At 38.0% G+C, this 17,943-nt stretch overlaps 1 protein-coding gene across 1 annotated transcript in view; it reads right to left on the bottom strand.

Moving 5' to 3' along the window:
* LOC128881094 (neurogenic locus Notch protein) overlaps positions 1-17,943 on the bottom strand; it is a 367,639-nt gene that overhangs the window by 135,978 nt on the left and 213,718 nt on the right. The window contains exons 6-7 of the mRNA XM_054131804.1: positions 10,666-11,022; positions 6,960-7,115 (exon numbers count right to left, since the gene is read on the bottom strand). Coding sequence (XP_053987779.1) covers positions 6,960-7,115; positions 10,666-11,022 — 513 coding nt within the window. The remainder of the gene's footprint in view (positions 1-6,959; positions 7,116-10,665; positions 11,023-17,943) is intronic.

Genomic DNA, 17,943 nt, shown 5'->3' with positions numbered 1-17,943 from the left:
AGGTTTCTTAAGTGAAATTTGATTTATAAATAACAAGATGCTGCAAGTTACGAAATAATATTTGTTTAAATGTTGGTTTATTATAGAATGGTTACCTATTCATTATTTCAAGCTTCTTTGATGGGCAGAAAGTTGAAAATTATTAACTCGTGTAACATCGTCTGTGAAATCTCAATTTTATATTTTAATTTGATTCCTCGCTTTCTAGTAGAAGATACCTAAACCTACAATCTTTTCATATTTCGTACATACTGTTACTCTTAGGATTTCTTATAATTCGAGTTCTAGCATGTTCTTGCACGCCATCGGATAACGATATCATTTTTAGATGAAATTTCACCAAAGAAACAAAGTCCAATCGTTCGAAACCGTATAAAATTGTCCTTCCTATATCAAGTTACTAGATATTCGTAATTTAAAATGTACATTGAAACTGTCGATACACGTCGATTTCACGGATGAAGAAAACTATTTACCCACCACTCCCTTCGAGCGAATTTGATCCCAGATCCGATAAGATGGAATACCGTGGCTTTAAACATCGATAAAAGGCAACATCACCTTCGGCAAACGAGACAACGGATGAAAATGAAGTCCAGAGAAATGCTCTGGCTACCTTGAGTCATCGATCAAAGCCTCCAATTGAAAACAAATTACTCCTACATAGAATCATTTTACAACCGGTCTGGACCAATGGGGAGGCAACTCTGCCGCGTAAAGTCAACCAACACAAGCTTAACGCGAAGATTTCGATCGAGAACATCCGAGTATCATGCATATTGGACGCACCGTATTATAGCAACTGCATAATCCACAAGGATCACGATATGAGATAAGAAGATTGAAGAGGCAATATACTCGAGGAACATTAAATCGCATAGCTACGAGTGACATCGATGGATGACTCCTTACTCCACAGTCGCGACCTATCGTTCAATTTACTAATTGTGACTACGTTTTACAAATTGAAAAGATCAAGTGCACTGGTGACTGTAAGTATCGGGACAATTACTACGTTTGTATAAAATGAGATATTTATCGATATCGTTCTTCATTGCCTTTATTTTCTGAATTTTCATGCAAATGTTCATGCGGATGTCCATGCAAACTCTATATATATATATGTTTTATATTATTATGAATATTATTATATATACTTCATATATATACTTTATAAAGAAATGAAATTTAAATAAAAATTCTTGATATTTTATATATTCTTGAATTCGAGAATATCCTCATGAAATTTGACATATTTCCAATGGCTATGAATGCATAAACTTTTGAATTCTACTTATGATACACATTATTAAATAAAGTAAATACAGTTATGGTTTCTCAATAAAAAGACTTTTTCGCGATCAATCCTAAGCGTCCTAATTATTACAACTGGCAGTGTACGTCGACAAAAGAAAAGAGACCTCTATTATTTGCGCCCTCTTCGGAAATACGATTTCGGCCAGAAAAATGGAACGATTTCGTCGAACGAATTCAAAGACGCCCGACGAGATACTTTTCGAGACAACCGTCGATCGATCGATAGTATCGTGTAACGCACAGCTCGAAATATAAATTCCCGTCGAACCATCAATTACCTTCGTGGAATTATTAATAATCGTCGGTGTTCTGGCGGTAGGACTCGCTCCAATCGCGAGCTGCCCATCGGGGTAGCCCATTCTCAAAGAAGGAGAAGGGAGAAAGGAGAAGGGGCTACGAATGACAAGTTCCCCTGGAGATCCGAAACGGAAATAAGAAAAAGGCGAAAGGATACTTATTAAAGTGCACTGCACCCTACAGGTGTTCGCGCGGAATGCTCCGTGAACGAGATCGCGAACGGGCGATGTGAAATGTTTCAAAAGAACTGCTCCCCCTACCCCCCCACTTCCTGTCCCATTATTGAAAATCCTACACGAGGCTGCATCTTACATATTCAATGGAAAAGTATTCGTTTTGGTCTGAAGCAACCTTCGAACGTCCTTTTCCTAATATTAGCAAATATGAATTTGCATGTATATAAATATCAATAGTAATAATAATAATAATAATAATAATAATAATAATAATAATATGTCTTGAATTTATTAATTCTTACGAATCTGGTTGTATGATGTACATACTGTGTCCATCATATGTTTTGAAGCAGATAATTTTGTTATACTGTATATGATATGTAATATGTTTTAGGAAATGTGTGATGTATATACATGCATATTTATTAAAATATACAACGATCTTTTGAAATGATTTTTCGCAGTGCAGTAGTATATGTAATTTTAATATTTTAATGTGATACTTGTAACTTGGTCATTAACTCTTTAATTATCAAGTTATTTTTCTTAAAAATTAATTTACCAGTCGGCGACCGAAAAAAAAAAATAAAAAATACGAACAAATTGTAAATAACAGCCAAGACATGTATTAATTATCATATATTACTACAGATTATTTATATACTACTAAACACTATAACTTTGTATTAAGATACAATAAGAAAGCAGTAAATACTGGCATGTATATAATACACCTAATACACCTGAAACGTATCAATTCGTTTCCTATGAGAACAACCGAACGTAGCGCAATTGATATTCTATAGCCAAATGTATTCAGAGAAAATTGCCGCAACGATCAAGAATTTCCCGCGCATGATAGATCAATCGCCATCAGCGACGACCGTGATGAGAACAGGACAACAACGTCGACAAGTCCGCAGAATGAATGAAGCGCATTCAAGACCGAATTAATCGATCGTAATCGATCGATTCTCGGTCGGCAGGCTACCACGTGTGGGATTTCAATTTGTTCGAACGGTGGGGGCTTTCTCGCACGATCGTGGACATTAATCCGATAATTATCGACCGATCTCGATCTCCGGCATCGATAATATATCCCTGGCCCCGTAATTAGGTTTAGAAAATCTAAAAATTTCGTTCGAATACGTCAGAACTCTACAACATTAATCATTTTCTGCAGGCCAAAGTTCCCGTTTCTTTTATTACTAAAAAACTATTCAATGCCACTAGGTAAATTATTTCAGAAAGACGATCGAGACTAAAGGATAAAAATATGTGAAATAGAATTTGATCTAGCTATTTTTATTTTTTAAAAACCTCTTTTGTAAAAAAAAAAATCGATAATTATCGATAACTATCGATGGTTCGGATTACTAATAGTTCTCCACCGCTACTGGTCGTTAAAATTAAGTACATAAAATCGTGCACGACTAGATAAAAATCATTGACTGACGCATTGACCCTACGCGACTGACGAGGCCATCGTTTGATCTCATCGGTGTCTAATTTAGAATCCCCCGATCTCGATGACGAAACATCACCGACAAAGGAGGTAAAATAATGCGGACCAAAGATGGCCTCATAAAGGTTACTCAACCTTCATTGGTAGAAAGCAATTCATGAAATCTCGACGAACTTCTGAATAGAAAACCGTTATGCAATTTTACTTGCAAATCGATAATTTAAGGTTCTAACAATTTTGGGAAGCCGTGCTCCGATTTGTTTTCGTACTCTGTGACTCACGAAATTGAGCGCATGACAACACGGATTAGAGATTTCTTGGAACAGGCCACGCTCGACCGAAGTCGCTTCAATACTATGTTTACATTTTTTTTTTTTTGTACTGGCGTACGGAGTAAAGGTAGCACACGTAGTAAGCAATTAAATCCTCCGATGACGCATTAATTTCGAACGCGATTTCAATATTACGCGGAGCAAAAATAACGACAGGCTTCCTATAATACAGCTTTCGTACAATACTGAACGAATTATTCTAGCTTGTACTAATTCTGAGTTTCTTGTAACAATGAACAATTTATTCTATTCTTTACTAACTCTGAGATTCTTATAACGCGAAGCAAAAATTACGACGGCCTCCCTCAACGCGATACCTTTACAACGCGGCTTTCGCATAATACTGGACGAATGTACCGTGTTATAAGAGAGTTGACTTTAATATTGACTGAACTATTGTATCGAACATTTGATCAATTTTGTGAGTTCAAAGCTTTATATTATTACGATTATTGGTTACTTATTTCTCCATTTAGTGTTCATGAATATATGCAACCATCGTTAGTGAAAAATATATAAGCACGAGCATTGTTATTTCTTACTGTATCTTTCTTTTATGAATAAGAGTATACAAATAAAGTAATAAATACCTTTCGAATACGGCAATGATCTCCTCCCAGTAGTATTCATCGATGACAATACCAGCCACAGAAACAGAGTTCAGTGTCCAATGGTCAATAGTGGTCAGTAATGGTCAATAATGGTCAATAATGGTCAGTATTTATCGTCCGTCAGTAATAATCGGTTGAGGTTGGTTGTGGTCAGCAGTAGTGGGCAGAGGTAGGTTGTGGTCAGCAGTAGTAAGCAGTGGTCAGCAGTAGTAAGCAGTGGTCAGCGGAAAATCAGAAGTAGCACAATGTCCAATGATAGGACACACGCGACATCGCGAGATCCGTGTCGCCCGATGGATTCGCGAGTACTGATCAGCTACGACACGCCCTACTCGAGCCAAGGTGGCAATCGAGCTAAGGCAACAACAAAAAGGACCCAGCGTCTGGTAACACGTGTAGTTTTCGTATTTACCACGAAATAAATTTCCAAGAAATTTTACAACGGCCAAATTATGTAACCAATTGATATTTAAACGATGGATATTGTTAATAAATTACGTAGCCGTTGTTTTATGTATATTGTTAACATTCAGAATTAACACGTTTCATAACCAGGGTTGTGAGTAATTAATTACTTTTTAAATTAATTTCCGTCTTTAATTGACAATTAATTACAAACAATGTAATTAAAAATTATTTAATTAAAATTTAATTAAGCAGAGTTAATCGAAAGCCATTTAATTGACGATTACTTTAAGCAGAATTAATTCAAAGCCATGCGTCAATTAAACCACTTTCCGACTAACTCTGCTTAATTCAATTTTAATTAAATAATTTTTAATTATATTTATTCAAAATATTTATTAATTAAGTTGATTGAATTAAATTTGTTTAAATTAATTATTTAATTAAAAACTTGTAATTGATTATTATTCAAACCCTGTTTTTAACTAACGCCTCTTTACGAATCTTTTTTCGAGGTAAATAGGAAAGATAGTCGAATTATAACTGGCCATTTGATACTTTCTGGAGTTCCTGATGATCCACTAACCAGAGCCAACCTCATTCAACTATTGCTGATCACTACTGACCACTGATCGTTGTTCATTACTGATATTTATTACATAGCCACTGATTATTGCTCCTTTGACTGGCACTGCCAGAAATGAATACTTTTATGCAGAGACCGAATTGTGACGTACCGGTATTTGGTAAAACTTTTTTTATACTGGTATTAAACAATGCAATACCACTATTGCACTGATTCAAAAACCATTACGACTATTACTGAAATACATTTCTAAATTTGTTTCGTGCTTACCTTTTACAATATATGCACAACTCTTGATAATACAATACATCTGTATGTATGCAGATGATTGCTGTTTTTGAAAAGTAATTATAATTATCTTTTCCATCTTTCTATTCACAAAACAAACGTCCAACAACCTGCAACCGAGTATCGTTGCGATGCGCCACACAACTTGTCCTTAAAAGTAATCCTTTCAGCGATCGATTTTAAATTATATCAAAATGCTTGTTTAGCTGAAAGACTTATTGGGAGTGGCGAGCAAAAGATTCGACGGTTACAAAAAGATAACCCTAATGCACATGCTGCATATGTGTGGCTCGAATTACTCAAATTCCCTATCGAGCATGAAACACTGTAAGACGATCATTTATTATAGCACTCAAGTATTTTCACGTAGAAACCCGCGCTGCGATAAAATCTATGAGATACGTTCACCGAGATACACTTCTGGGCTCGCTCATGCGCGAAATCATCATCCAGCGTTTTTCTTAGATCCGGGGAATCATTAATAACTATGCTCGATGAAGCTTCGGGAGGTGGTGGCGCGCATTGCATTCGTTTGAGAGCGAGATTACTTTCGAAACGGTTTGAGATTACGCATTCGTAAGGCTTGACGTAAACGATTCTTCTTGTGTCGTTTATGCTGATCTGAATATATGTATATATAATGATGACTATAATAATGAATATATAATGATCTGAATAATATCTGAATAATAATACCGAATTAATGGTCGTTAAGAATAAGCTAGAAAGTCGATGGATCGGTTATTTCAATTTAAGAGAAATTTTTGCAAAATATATCCCAAACGTGATATTTTTTCATACAAACTCAGACTGAAATTGAATTTTTATGAAGCTAGGTAATGGAATTATTAATCCTGAAAGCATACCACTGTTATATTTCGCAATTAATATGAGATTTTTTCAAGCTACAAGCATGCAATTTCTCCATTTAAAATCAGAGTGAAATTGTATTGTGAAGTTAAATTTTGATAATGTAATTGTTGAGCCTGCAAGCAGCACCACTAATATATTTCTAGTTTAAAACGAATATTTTAAGAGCACAATTTCCTGTTTGAATAAACTTTGATTAATGCTAATAATTTTGTATTGATATTATTTAATGGAAAATAAACATAAATAACTCAAGTAACAAAACATGCTTATATGGCAACGATGTCTCCCAAATTTATAAGAAATTTGAATGTGCAAGAAACTATAAAATGCAAACAATATGCAAGAATATAAAAAAGATCGAAAGTAAAGTTGATGTTGTAATATTTGCAGAATAAAATAAATTTTACATAAAAATCCGCAGTCTAAACATTAGGTATTGTAGATTTGATGCGCGAAACCTAATTGTGACTGAGAGTCACCTCTTGAGTGTAAAGAGTTAACTACTGCAAAGAATTCCTGTCGATAAGCTCATTTTTCAACTTAAATTTCAGTCAATCTATAGATATCAAGAAAGGAGTAGACAAGATTCAAAGATTCTTTAGTACTCACCCTGCTCGCACTCGTCAATGTCCTCCGAGCAGTCCACCCCCTTGTAACCAGTCGCGCAGGAGCAAGTGAAGGATCCATTGATGGGGCTAGTGTCGCAGATCGCGCCCTCGTGACAGGGGTTCGAAGTGCAAGCGTCATCGAGATGGCACAGCAATCCTGGAAAACGAACAAACGAACGATTTATCCTCCACGTGCGTAACGAAAAATCCACGCAACCGCTTGCGACGCCATTTTGAAGGGGGCCTCCGTTCGTGGCGCGGATTGCGTGCATTTCTAGGACAAAAGTGTCGATCGTCGAACACCAAACACGGCGGCTACCGCCAAAGATGGACATCATTAAGGCCTGTATCCGCTCGGTGCGCGTAACCTAGCCAGAAATGTTGCGCTCGAGGATCGCAGAAGAGTCGAGATACACGCGGAGGAGAACGGTGACAAATCCCAGCGTTTCGCGTTCGTCGATCCGCGGAATCATGGCGCGTTCGCATTCAGTAAATTGCTGGAACCGCTGGCGTATACGATAAGTCGGTCTAATTGCTCCTTACAGCGAAATACACGAGGAAATTCGAGGAATTCCGATTGGAATTGCACGGATGATGCGCGCTCGAGCTCGTCCCTCTATCGCAACCATTTTATTTCATCGTTCGAATCGTACGCTGCGCTTGTGTTTGGAATTCGATACGACGTTATACAGCACGAAATATCTGTATCGGACATGTTTAGTTCGGACTGCTGTATGAAATGATTCATACAGAATTTTCACGTGAGAAAATTCGAGGAATTCGGATTGGAATTGCACGGATGATGCGCGTTCGAGCTCGTCCCTCTATCGTAACCATTTTATTTCATCGTTCGAATCGTGCACTGTGTGTTTGGAATTAATTACAGCATCTGTATCGAACGCTTTCAGTACAGACTTTTGTATGAAACAATTAGATGGAACGTATGTAGGTACTGATAGAGCTACGTATCACATAAGTATGTAAGGAATTTTCGTTAAGTTCAGGTGTATTCATTCGGGTTACTTTCTATTCGTTAATTCTGTGAGTTGTAAGTCACTTTTTGCCAGCTTTAGTACATTAACTCCGCGATTCTACTTATGTGTTAATGTCTTACTTTATTATTTTTACAATTGCACACATTCACATTATAATGGAATTTCTGAATACCGATAGATTTTTAGCCTACAAATTTCTTGGAATCTTTCCATAAAAAAACTCAAATTAAAGAACTTGTCTTTAATTTCTTACAATGTTAATTTCTAATATTTACCATTGTCTATATTTTTCCATTTATATATTAACCCTTAAAAGGTGGAAAGGTCGTGGAACAAAATGGTATTTATACAATTCAATAAATATTGTATATCAAAATTCGAATGTGCCTTGGAATTTTTCTTAAAAATTGCCACGAACTTTCTGGACACCACAATATATATAATATATCTTTAACCTCCATTTTAGTTACTATTAATTTATGAATACCTGAAACAAGATTAAACTACAGAAAACTTTCATCGATATACCCCAAAAAATTGGATACCATTTTTATTTATCTTTTATTGGAATCACCTACCCATTTAAAAATACGAAATCGCATTTGAAATTTAAATTGACCGTTTACGATTGATATGAGCCTGAAGCTGCAACCTCGATATTTCTCATGCATGATTCCAAGGTAGAAAAAGTGTATCCTCGGTCGGTTAATGACACTGGTAGGTTCGCGTACGTATCTCGATAACGGGACACGTGTGTCTGGAGGATGATCCTATATAAACCAGAGTAAATCGCCACGTAGATACACGATTACACCCGCGGCTAACTGTAAGTGCGTCCACACGCGCAAGAAAACGAGCCTCCGGGCTTTAACGCAGACCACGAGTCGCCATTATGCGTACATACATATTGTAAATCCGTTAACCTCTTGAGCGTCGTTAAAACTGTTCCGAAACAACGATATCGTAAATTGACCTAACGCCAAGCCACGTCGACGTCCCACGGGAACATTCCAATAAATTCGTGGGCTTAGAATTTTCACCGTGAAAGGTAAATAGTATTCTAAATCTATGATATTCGGAAAATGAATTAATCTTCAGTAAGTGCGCGCAATTGAATCATTCGAATCGAAGACTGAAAGTCGTGGGCATCAGGAACGACTGTGTTCTATCCATTTAAAAATATAATCTCTTAATTGTACGTTATTTGTATCAACACTGTATTGTCAATATCGTAAAGCGAAATGGATCCTATAGAGTCTTAAGAGCTTTAAATAAAAAAAATAAAAAATACCTTTTTAATTAAAGCCGAACATCAAAACTTGTCTGCGAATCTTTTCCTTTCCAACCAACTGTGTTCTATCCATTTAAAAGTATAATCTCTTAATTGTACGTTATTTGTATCAACACTGTATTGTCAATATTGTAAAGCGAAATGGATCCTATAGGGTCTTAAGAGCTTTAAATAAAAAATAAAAAATACCTTTACGTGCATAAACACATCTTTTCTCCTTCCCCTGTCTTCGACTTTCAAACTCCATCCTACTCATTTCTCGCGATCCAGGGATGGCGATCCATGGCCATGACCCACGATTGGGAACCCCTGATTTAACATTTCCCCGAGTGTTTTACGTCCCCAGAAAAAGTCATCCCCCAGCGAGCAATTGCAGGAATCGCAATAATATCGAGACAGAAGAAGGATGCCTGTATTTGGCGATCGCTGTCGGAACGATCGATCTGAAAACCGTCTTCCTCGGTCTCGTGTAGGAAAGCGTGGACAGAAACTCGTTTTCAGTCCTCAAGGTCGTCTCTCGGTAAGGCTAGGCCTCCGGAATCCCGGGATTCCGAGGGACCCTTCTGCGTTCGCGCGGAGGCTGCATCATATTGTTGCACGTGCAGATGCCCTGCCTGCCGATGCAGTCGAGGTGCATAAATGCCGACGCGATTCGAGTCACGGCCTCGTTATCGGCCATAGGCGACTGGCGAGCTAATCGCCGCGATTCGCAGAAACGCGTTCACCTCGTCGTTCGAAGCTTATTCGAGCTTATTCAACGAAGCTCGTTCATAATGGCGCGAATGGATATAATTATTTAGCTTACGGCGACGTATCTGTATTTATATCAGGGGATCGTTTTTATTGTATATAGAGTAATATATTAGAAATGTGCAGTAGGGAAGATTGGAGCGAATTTAGAATGCACTTTATTTGGGTCTGTCAACTTTGTGACTTGAAATTATCCATAGCTCGTTGTTCAAATCATTTTAACCCTTTGCACTCGAGGCCCTTTTTTTTTATCTACCAGCAACTCGAGATGCTTTCTTAGCATTCCCTAATTTGAGATTTGAAAATCAGGTCACCTTTGCCTCGACGACAATCGTTTTATTGGCATTTCGAGTTCCAAAGAAATTAAACTTGAAGAAAACCTAGCGGTGACTGAGAGTCACCTCTCGAATGCAAAGGGTTAACACTGGAACTACCGAGGTCGACGTTTACCTATTATAAATACAACTATGTCTTTGTAATCAAAGGGAGAAAGAGCAAACAAATTTGTCGATCAAGTTAATTCTTTGTTACGATAATTGTACCAAAAATTGCAGTACTACATACAGTAAATTTGCAATTTTAATAACCGAGCGATTTTAGAAAGTCATTAGTAGTACACGCGTGAAGTTGGTGAACCCCTTAAGTCGAACAGTTAATTTCGATGGGCTTACCGGTCTTTCCGTAGGTGCACTGACAATAGAAGCTGCCAACACGGTCGATGCAGGTCGCACCATTGAAGCAAGCGGCACCTGCGCAATCGTCGATGTTGACGCTGCAGTCCGGCCCGGTCCAGCCGTTCACGCATATGCAGGAGTAGCTGCCTGGGGAATTTGTGCATGTGGCACCGTTGTGGCACAACGACGGTCTCACCGAGCACTCGTCCACGTCCAGCTCGCATTGCGTGCCCGTGTACGACGGTGGACACAGGCAGGAGTATTCGTTCACTCTGTCCATGCAGGTCGCGCCATTCTGGCAGAGATTTCCTGGACAGTCGTCGATGTTCTCCTCGCACTGCTCGCCTCGGAATCCTGAAACAGACGAAACCCATCGCTTAGATTAGAAAGTTCATGCTGGTAGGTTTAAATCGCGCAAAGTTAAAAAAATATAAGCGGATAGCGGTAAGCAAAAGCTGTAATGCCATTAGGGGTACATATAAGAAGTGTTGTTCTTTTATTTCATATTTTGAGAACAATGACATCCACTGATAATAATTTTACGTATTATAATTCTAGTCTACGATAGTACCTCTACGATAGTACTGTGTATACACTAGTTAGACATATTGATATTTAATGTGTTTATTATTCAATTTTGAAAAAAACTAGGCTAGTCTATGATAGCACCTCGTATGTATACATTAGTTAGGTATATTGATATTTAATGTGCTTATTGTAAAAATTTTGAAAAAAAAAACTAGGTGAACCTTATAGGATGGAATAATAAAGTATGGATAAGATCCATATTAAACATTTAATGCTATAGAAATTTTGGAAGCGTAACGAAAGAAGAACAGTGAGGATAAGGACAGATTAAATTCATCGATTTAATTAATTCAAAATGATGGAGAAAGAATCGCTAATAATCGAGTAATCTTAAAAAGACATACTTAATTAATTTATATGAAAAAGACAACACACCCCGGTGCCGATGGCTTGAACGATGGTCAATTGAAACTGAATTCTAGGTGATGATTAAATTTTAAACTGTAATTACATTAAGTTAGAATTACAATAATTAAACGATACACCATTTCTGCTCGTGATTCTTAAAAAGAACATTCATTTCCGAACATTAAATTAAATACCCAATCATCGTACTTATTACGGCCACATTTTTTGCTCTCCTATCATCGGTCGGAAATTCAGCGAAATACAGGGCGAACAGCTCGTCGAGAGTATTTTACGACGTCAGTATGTATCGTTTTACGATTCGATTGCATAACATTGTTTAGTCGCAAGCCTTTTATCAGGCTGGAAACATCGAAAGACAAACAGAAAATCGCGGTGGTAAAACCACACAGAGCGTACAATACGTCTTACTACCCTGATTACATCGAGAATCGTTACGGTTATAAAGAGAAGCCATTACTCCGCTACATTGCCGTGTAAGTCTTGTACGTTCCTCGGGAAGGAAAAAAAGAGAAATTGTTATATTAAAGCGAAACTACAGATACACGAGCGGTTTTATTGTTCGGCGAGTTTATGGCTGGATAGGAGGAGGGAGCAACAAGAGGAGCATCGAGATGAAGAGATGGACCTCGATAACCGTGAAAACGATAGCTCAATGTAACCGACAATTTATGCAAAATAAAAGTTGATTCCCACTATCAATGCACTGTTCCGATGTTTAAATATTGCTCGACGATTTAGTAGTCGTTGTAAGAGAGCAGCAGTCGCCACTTTAACGGGGGATTCATACACGTTAGATGCACGTCAAGCAAATTTAGTACGCTATAATAACGCAGTTGGGTATAATTGCGAAAGTATATTACATAACAATTTTTTATATTAAAAAGATGACGGTCTTTAAAATTATTAGCATCGATGTCTGATCAAGAATTGAATTATAGCTGGACTCTGATAATTTTATGAAGTAATAATTAAGAATGTACGAAAACCGTCATACTAGCAATATTAATAATAAAATGATAATATCGATTCATAATTCAATTTTGACTCTTAATTAAACCAGTCCCAAAGAGAAAGTAGTTTTATTCGTATAATTTTATATAATCAATTTTATTCTACTTAATTCTCTTCAAAATTCTGTTAAAAAACGAACAAAGTGAGCCACTGAAAGACGTTTTCAGATCGTTTACTCGTGACTTTTGCCTAGACAAGAATTTGCCCGTCCCTGGTGGGAACCAGGATGGAGTCACTCGAGAGAAACAGTAAGCAAATGGATCGGTAAAAGTTCGATGATCGACTTGAACACCGTGCACCGCGGAACAAAATCGTGACCGTTAAACGGAAGAAATATTCAAGAAAAATTCGTGACGAAGGTGCAAGAACGCGATACCCTTTAATTAAAACGAAAATCACCGTGATACATTGAAGCGTCGGAAAAACAGCTTCATAGGAAAGAAGCGAGCGACTAGAAGATCGGGAAGATCGACGTAGCATGACGTTGGGGATTATTTGCAAGCCGACTGGAAACCTCCTGCTTTCGACCGCTCGGCTTTTTATGGGCCTTTTTCGGCCAGATAAAAAAGTAAATATTTAAAATCTACGTCTAACGGATCCTGATAACCATAGCGCTTTTCGTGACTTCTCGGTAGATTGGAGATTTTATGCAAGTTATAAGAAAACTATATGCAAAATGTGCGCAGAATATATTTTATGAAACAGTGTACAACAATATTACTAGTTGGTAATAATTGCCCTTAGTATCAAATACTCTTATCGTTCACTACACCTACCATTTCATAAGTGCTTTTTATCGCTTTATATTGGGACAGACATTATATTTTAATTTTTGAAACATTTTATCAAATAATAATATTAAAAATGTTCAGATTCTGCTGTCACCGTAAAATGAAAGAATATTACAAGATAGATACAGTATAACAATTGAATACATGAAATAACTAGAATTTCATATTAGTATATACACATACTAAAGTATATAAAATACCTCTATAAAATGCCTGATTAAATAAATTCAACTACTACAACAAGTACTGCGAATCAAATTTAAATTTCCTAATTGCTATGATCTGTCTGCTACGCCATATATTTTTTCTGTATCGAGATATTCGAAGACCGTTGATGTTAATAATAATAATTGAAACGCAGGCAGAAAAAATGGAGGAGGGCGAGACGTTTCAGGGACGCGTGCACGTAAACGCATAGGGCCCGACGTGACTGTGCAAATTCGCGGCCAGGAAAGTATTATAATTTGGATTTTACGATGTAAAAGTCTCACGGTAGCGTGTAAACTGGTGAGCAGGGTCCCCTGTAATCCGGTAACTCAAGAAGGGAAACCTCCTTGAAATTCCAGTTTCGAATCTGTGCTGAAATTCGGACGCGAAGCCCCGACGAGCGTAACCATCTGTTGCGCGTCGTGAAATCGCTTTTCGGTGGCAATTTCACTCGAAGCGAAGAAAAGAAAAAAAACGACGGAAAGAAGTCCTTAAACGACTTGTACACAGGTGATACGAACGGTTTACTCGTTTTTCTCGATGTTCTTCGTATACTACTTTAGAATATTTCAATTACTTTTAATTGCTTTAGAATATCAGGTACTAGATGTTACTTTAGAATTTTAACCTTTTTGAGAGAGATGAACACACGAGGGTATGGTTGCTTTCATAAAAAAATTACCGTTATTTGCGATTCCAATATATTTTAGTATTAAAGCGACACAATATATACTCTATATTGCTGATATAATTTAAATAAAATGAACTACAAATCGTTTAAAATTTGTCCCTCAACTAAATCTGGTAATTTTTAAATCCATTCAAACAGAACTGAATCCCACTTTCACAACATACGAATACGTTTTAATTGTACGATCTCTTCTCGTAAAACTACTTTGGCATTAAATTTCTGCTAAAAAAAATAAATATACATTAATAACAAAAATAATCTATAATAAAAATAACTCATTTGTTTCTACGTACCTAGCACCCCATCTACGCATTATAAAATACGACCTACGTCATTGAATAAATCGAATCGCTACTCGAAGACCCTCCCAGTATCGAGACACGATCCCATCGGATTTACGATTCGCCTATGGTGAATCGACGATCGTGATCCCCTCTGTCGTATATTTATATTAAATCGTCGAACACGCTAGTTAAGATTCGACTGTAAAATTATTTCTCCGAACCTGTGCGGAATCACGGCGTTCTATGTTCCCCAGCTGGATAATGGCGCACGCGAAACGGCCGATTTACTTTTGCATCGCTTTAATATTAATGTTGCCGCCCCTCCCACCCCCACTCGCCCCTTTGTTGGGTCCCGGTATAATAACGTCGTGGCCGTGGGTTATACATACGTATAGGCTCTCTCCAGCCATTTTTTTTTCCAGCCAGGAACGAAACTCTAGCTCACGTCAGTGACGTGTGTACGCCTCGTGAACGAGTGCAGATGCATACGAAGTTTAGTTAACCGCTCTATCGAGCATAAATTATGCGCACCATTAGAGTTGGTAACTATGATTCGCGAGCAGGTATTCATCGTTGGCCAGCAACTGACACCGATAGATAAAGACGGGAGAAAAGGCACGTGTGTGCGAGCGTTGCGTGTAAGTCTGCGGGCATCGGGAGAGAGAGACGTCTTCTTCCATCGATCGCGAAACATTTACCCGGATTTCCTCGTTTAGTTTTGTTCGAGGCGCAATCATGTTGCGAAGGTTAAGCGGAGAGACCAATAGGCTGATGATTTTTAGTTGCTATGCTGGCTGGATCTTTGCTTTCAAATATAGAGGGGAGTATTTTACGACAGTATGGGAGCGTCAGTTTTCAGATATTCTTTTGGATTTGTTTTTCCTTGGATCCATAAGGAATCCCTGAAGGCCACTGCAGATGGATTTGTTCATATTTTAAGAACATATTTTAAGACATAAATAATTAGGTAAGTCTCTAGTTCAATCTACAAAGGGTACCAATAGTACCAGACAAAAGACTAATTGCTTTGCTTGGAACATTGTACGTTTTCAATTTATAATCTCCTCCCCGTGCGATCTTTAAACAAAAATTACTCGTAGTCATAACGACCAATTAATTTTAAAGGTTTATTCTAAATTTGAATCATCAATCACCAGTGTCCATCATGGGGCATATCTTGTATCACTGGGAGTACCAAAAGTAACGAATACCTCTTTAACAAACTGCTATATTTTGGATTTAGAGAGGGAAGGAGCAAATCAATTTATGATCTGTTTTATTAATTGCCATCAAACTTGTCAAAAAAGTTGTACCAAAATTTGTATTCTTAATCATCGAGTAATTTGAAAAAGCAGTCCGACATATGTACTTGTATCAAATTGACTCGATGGTGATTCTTGTGTTAAAATCGACGCGTGACCATTCATGTGACTTCCTTATTAGTTATACGACCATAGTATTTCATGAAAACAGGGATGACGGTTTTTTGGACGCGTTCCCCTTTCCTGTTAAGAGCATGACGCAAAAAGGGAGAAACCGGCCGATGAAAGGACGCGGATACGAACGCGGAACGGATCGCCCTGCAAATACGTGTATTTTTCAGGGTGACTCCGAGGGTCCCCCTTTTGTCCTGACCGGTATCGATATTAATGGCAATCGATTCGGCCCGGATGCATAGCGGCGTTCGTAGGTTGCTCGCCTTCGAGTTTCTTGTTCCTCGTTCCTGCCGTTGAACACGAATAGCCGGGGTTTTTCGTTTAACTTCTAGAATTTTCTTTCTTGCGGGACAATTGGAGAGCAAATTAAACGTCAGGGGGACGTTACGTCGATTACGCTTATGTTCTATTTTGGAGCATTCCTTTAAGTTTGATTTGGTTTGTTAAGGCGTCGAGGATAGGTTATAGTTAAGCTGTTGTTCGTGTAAAACGATGGTGAATTTTGATTATTTCATACTTTTCAGTTGTATTTCGGAGATTAAATGTTTCTAAGGAATATTTATATTTTTGGCAAGTTTGATAGCAATTAATAAAATAGATCATAAAGTGATTTGCTCCTTTCCTCTCTAATTACAAAAATATAGTAGTTTGTTAGAGAGGTATTCGTTACTTTTGGTACTCGTAGTGATAACAAGATATGTCCCATAATGGACACTGGTGATTGATGATTCATATTTAGAATAATCCTTTAAAATATTTATATTATACAGTAGTAAGCACATCGTTGAATTATCGAATATTTGTATGTCATATACAGCTTAAAACAAATACTAATGACATTTATAGACATGTGAAAAACTGGTGCAAAAACACATCAGCAAAACATGATCCAGCATAGAGGTTAAATATAATACATAATGTATTTCAACTCTCCATTCAAATTCCAATTATCACTAAGCGGCATAAAAGTTTATTTATCTTTCGTTAATTATACAAAATTCGTGTCTGAACGAGTGCATAGTTCATACCAGACGGTTAGAGAGAAAATCCTAAGGGCGATTATGCATATAAATACAGATCGCACTCTTCGTGAGGCTGCGAGTGTTTAAGAAGGATCCCGAGTCTCCCCCACTAATGACGAGGGCTTATTTCCATAAGGGACGACCCTCTTGTTCCCGGAATTCTGCCAAACCCTCGAGGCAGGTTCTATCGTGTTCCAACGTCGAGCAGGGCACGATGGGCCTTGGTGATCGCGCGCGCGCGCGTTGCCCGCTAGTAGAAAAGTAGCAGATCGACCGCGATGATTCGCGAGTATGAATAAAAAGCAAAAAGAGAGGAAAAAGGGGGGCAGAACTCGAAGGGAGATTACGCGAGGTGGAAGCTGGCCGTGTGGGTGCGATGGACAAGTAGGGAATGGCTCCACCACTTATAAATCAACTTGGACGAAGGCCCATAATTGCAATTGTTCATGAGCCTCACCCCAGATCCGAGCAATCCGAGCGAATGGGACGCGTGCGTGTGAATCTGTGCGAGTTTTCAGCGAGTGTCTGGGTGCGTGCGCGGGCCCTATTCGACGAATGATACGTATCCGTTACTTCGTTACAGATGCAGGGCCGTAACGAGCGGAACACCGGTATAAATTCCGCGCGCCCTGTTCCTTTTCGCTCTCTTTGCTCCTTTTTCGACGATTCGGACAACGCTTCGAATATTACCTGGTCCCAACTTCGATTTTTGTTTAATACGCTAGGGATAGGCTAGGCCAATTATACACGAGGGAGTACGATTAAGATTAGTTTTCGAGCTTGCTGTACGGATGCTGGACTGGATTAGTCGTTGTTATTCAAGAGAAATTAATTTGATTGAATTTCAATTTGTGGAATCATATGTATTCCATTTGT

The sequence above is a fragment of the Hylaeus volcanicus genome, chromosome 8 (assembly GCF_026283585.1).
Source record: "Hylaeus volcanicus isolate JK05 chromosome 8, UHH_iyHylVolc1.0_haploid, whole genome shotgun sequence".
Lineage (NCBI taxonomy): Eukaryota > Metazoa > Arthropoda > Insecta > Hymenoptera > Colletidae > Hylaeus > Hylaeus volcanicus.
The sequence above is the reverse complement of the archived record's forward strand: the minus strand, read 5'-3'. Positions and strand labels throughout refer to the sequence as shown.